General features: G+C 52.3%; 1 protein-coding gene across 1 annotated transcript; it reads right to left on the reverse strand.

The window, feature by feature from the left end:
* Positions 1–565: 565 nt before the first annotated feature.
* Positions 566–2849, reverse strand: LOC106338584 (serrate RNA effector molecule homolog). The gene is made up of 4 exons (XM_013777527.1): positions 2166–2849; positions 1565–1962; positions 1118–1508; positions 566–1030 (listed from the first exon to the last, which is right to left on the reverse strand). Exons 1-4 carry the CDS (start codon positions 2847–2849, stop codon positions 566–568), a joined length of 1938 nt encoding a protein of 645 aa, XP_013632981.1.
* Positions 2850–3619: the final 770 nt, after the last annotated feature.

Consider the following 3619-nt stretch of genomic DNA (forward strand, 5'->3'; position numbering starts at 1 on the left):
TCACCTTCTCGTCCTTCAGAAGAAGAATCCGAGACGAGGACAGGATCCTCGATGCCCTTGTGCCCGGCCTCTTCCTCTCGAACCAGAATGTTGCCTATCTCAAGGTTGTCTTCCCCGGGGACCTCCTCTGGGTTCCCGTTCCCTGGACGTTTACTAGGACCACCTCCCTCCAGGACCTCGACGCGCTCGGCCGGGACCGACGTGACATCGACCAAAGGCTCCTCCGACGGCTCCTCAGTAATTTCGAGTGAGGTGATGAGCTGAGAAACCGTCCCTGGTCCGATCAAATCTACGTTCGATCCATAAGGATCAAACGACGCTCTAAACCTGTCCTCGACGAAACGAGAAGGGAGAACCAGCGGGGAAAAAGCGAGGTCGCTATCAGACAGCGGATCCACACGAAGCTTCGTAGCCTCCGCCTCGTAGAGTTTCTCCTGCTCGATAAAAATGTTGACCATTTCTTGCGGGATCTCCGTCCTACTTGCCTTTATCATCTCAAGGCACTTCCTCGTCCCCGAAGTTTGACCGTACAGATTCTTCGCCTTCCCAAAGGCGTCCAAGCGAGTTAGATGGTCGCGCACGCGACCAAAGCAGCTGAGCATCCGTTTGCCTTCTCGATCATAGCAGCTTCGACCCTTTCCCTCTCACGAGTAACCTCGAGTCCCCGGGAGTCTCTCAAGCGTTGCCTCTCTCTGATCAAATTCTCAACCGCGGCGTCCCTTCCCTCGAGTAGCTCTGCCTTCTCCTTTTTAAGGGTCGCAGTCGCTTGCTCCAAACGGGTGTTCTCTCGAGCAAGCTCTTTCTTAGCCGCGCAGGCGGATTTGAGCTTACCCTCCAGCTCTTTGAACTTCGCTCGAAGGACTTCTTTCTCCTTCGCAGCCTTCTCGTTAGCCTTTTTATGCTCATCCCTCACCCTCTCAATGGCCTTCAATCTTGCTTGAGCGAGCTTCTCCGAAGATCCCAACTGGATCATCGTCTGCTTCAGGGCGCTGTCGTATTTCTCGACAAGGAAGTTCATACTCCCGTCACTCTGCAAAACGACAAACACGGACCACATGAGATGGATAAACCCAATAAATCAAAGAAGGAGACAAAAGGTGAAAGGAAGCGTAGATACCCGCGCTCTCGACGAAGCTGCGTTGATGTATTCGTTCTTGAAGTAAAGGTCTTCCAGTTGCGGCATCTCCTTCGTCCCACCACGGATTTGACGCATCAGCTCCGCACACCTAAGGGGATTAAGGATCAGGGGAGTTGTCTCGTTGTAGGAAAACTCGACGCGATCAGGATACTCGACCCTCCTTCTCTTCGCGACGGAACCTTCAGGTTCAGACCTCGCGGGCTCACCACCAGAACCTCCTTCTCGCGAGCAGGTTTTCCTCTTTTCCTCTGATAAATTTCCAGGAGAACCGCTGGCTTCCCCAACAGCGTCGACTATGGCCGCGTCAGCAACGCTCGCGTCGGAGGTAGAAGGGCGGGGCTCTGCCTCAACAGACCTCTTAGCTTTCTTCCTCGTGTGACCACATGATGCCGCCCCGACTAAAACCGGGGCTCTGCCTCAACAGACCTCTTAGTTCTCTTCCTCGGGTGACCATCTGATGCCGCCCCGACTAAAACAGCCTCCTGCCCTTCTGCTCCGCCACGAGACCTTTTTCTCCCATCCTTCTTCTTTTTAAACTTCGAACCCTCGGAGGTCGCGTCGATGGGAGGAACCTCGTTAGTCAAAGTCGCATTCACGGGAGCAGACTCTTCGGGAGGAACCTCGTCGGTCGCTCCCACCTTAGTCCTCTTGTTGTTGTTCTTCTTCTTCTTGGGACAAGAAGCAGAAGTCTCTGCCGTCCCCCCCCTGATCGGTTGCAATAAGACCCTCCTCTCTGGAGGCTCCTTCTCCAGAGGCTTCTTCTCTGGAGGCTCCACCGCCTTCGGAAGTGACGTCGACTCCGGAGTCAGACGGTCCCTGAGGATCTACTGTAGTCGACTTCTTTGTAAGCAGTTGCAACTTCCATAACGACTAAAATGAAACTCCAACAGACGAGTCTCTACCGAGTTGCCGGTTCCATAGAACGCGGTAGTCGTTCATCGGACTTCACAAAGAAATATGTGCGTTGCCAATCCTGCGTTTTATTTGGATGACCGGTCAAGACGTTGTAGTTCTAACGCATTTTCACCGAGAAGATCCCGTTTGGCTCCGCCTTCGTGAAAGTCAACCCTTCGAAGATCCTCACGCTCATCGAGATGTCCATCTCAGCTGCCATTACCATTAGCATGACGGCTATTCGCAGCGACCCGTTCAAAAGTTGAGAAATGGCAATGTCTCGGCGAAATACGTAGAACGTCACTAACCGGGGAATCGGGAACCATAGCTTCGTATGATCCCCGAAATAGGACTCATACACGCATTGGTAACCAACCGGAGGCGACCAGGGACGCTGCTCAGCAGACGGAATGATGTAGGTAACGCCAGCACCGCCATTCGCCCTTAACAGATTCCTCACGGTGTGGTGAGAATCAGAAGATCCAAACACGTTCCCCCACGACTGAGCCCGCGGGTCCCGTAGCAGTCCGGGTGGCAGCGGAGCAAGCTCTTCGAAGATCCCACCAGAATGGTAAACGGTTGGGCGACAGTCTATCTGGTTGAAACAAACTCTCTCGCGGACCTGTCTCAAAGGAGTCGGAGACCGATCAGACTCATCAGTGTCGCCACGATCGGAGCCAGTCGCAGTATCGTCTTGATCTCTCCCTCTATCCTCACTTCCGCTTGCATCACTGCTCCCGACCTCAACACGATCGGCGTCTTCATCATGAATCATCCTATGAGCATCAGCGACCAAAAGACGCTGAGATAGAGTCATATTTTCCGTGTCCCGAAGAGCATCGCGATGAATCAAATCGAAATCGTCCAGAGGACTGTAGGGCGCTGACACTTCTCTGATCGGACTCGAAAAATCTGCGGTGTCCTTCCCTTTCTCTTCTCGCGACAATCAACTTCTCGGAGGCATATTCCTTAACTCAGGGGACGACTACAACCGCCGAACGATACCAACGAGTCTATACGAAAAAAACCTATCTAGAGAGAGAAAACAAAAGTAGAGAGAAGGGAGAGAAAACGGGATACCTGAATCTGCAGAGAAGAATGACGAAAGCAAAGGAAAGAGGGCTATTTATAGCAAAAACGAGGGCACGTTCTCCGAGCACAATCATTAGGTCTACACAGACCTAAATGGGCCTCAAAAGGCCGCCTAAATGCCCAGAAACCTACTCGCGACGGTTCGGTTTCTCGCTCGAACCGATTTTCAATTAGGTTGTCGGGCCGGAATCAATTCCTGGTCTTGATTTAAACCGATCCCGGGTTAACCAACATAACCGATCCCTGTCGCTTCATCCAAAGTGATGTATCGCCCGAGTAAACTGCATCGCATCGTAAAAGATTGAGAAGTAAAAGCACGCATCAACGACTCAACATTACTCGAAGCGACTAGACACGCTCACAGGACGTCATGCGACTAAATGCACATACCGACGACTAAACGGAAAGGGTTATCCTTTGTATTAGAGCCTGTTATCCGAATAAACCTGACCCACAAATTCACTGAGACCGCCATGTCGCTCACAAGTGAACTGG

This window comes from Brassica oleracea, chromosome C4, assembly GCF_000695525.1.
Source record: "Brassica oleracea var. oleracea cultivar TO1000 chromosome C4, BOL, whole genome shotgun sequence".
Classification (NCBI taxonomy): Eukaryota; Viridiplantae; Streptophyta; class Magnoliopsida; order Brassicales; family Brassicaceae; genus Brassica; species Brassica oleracea.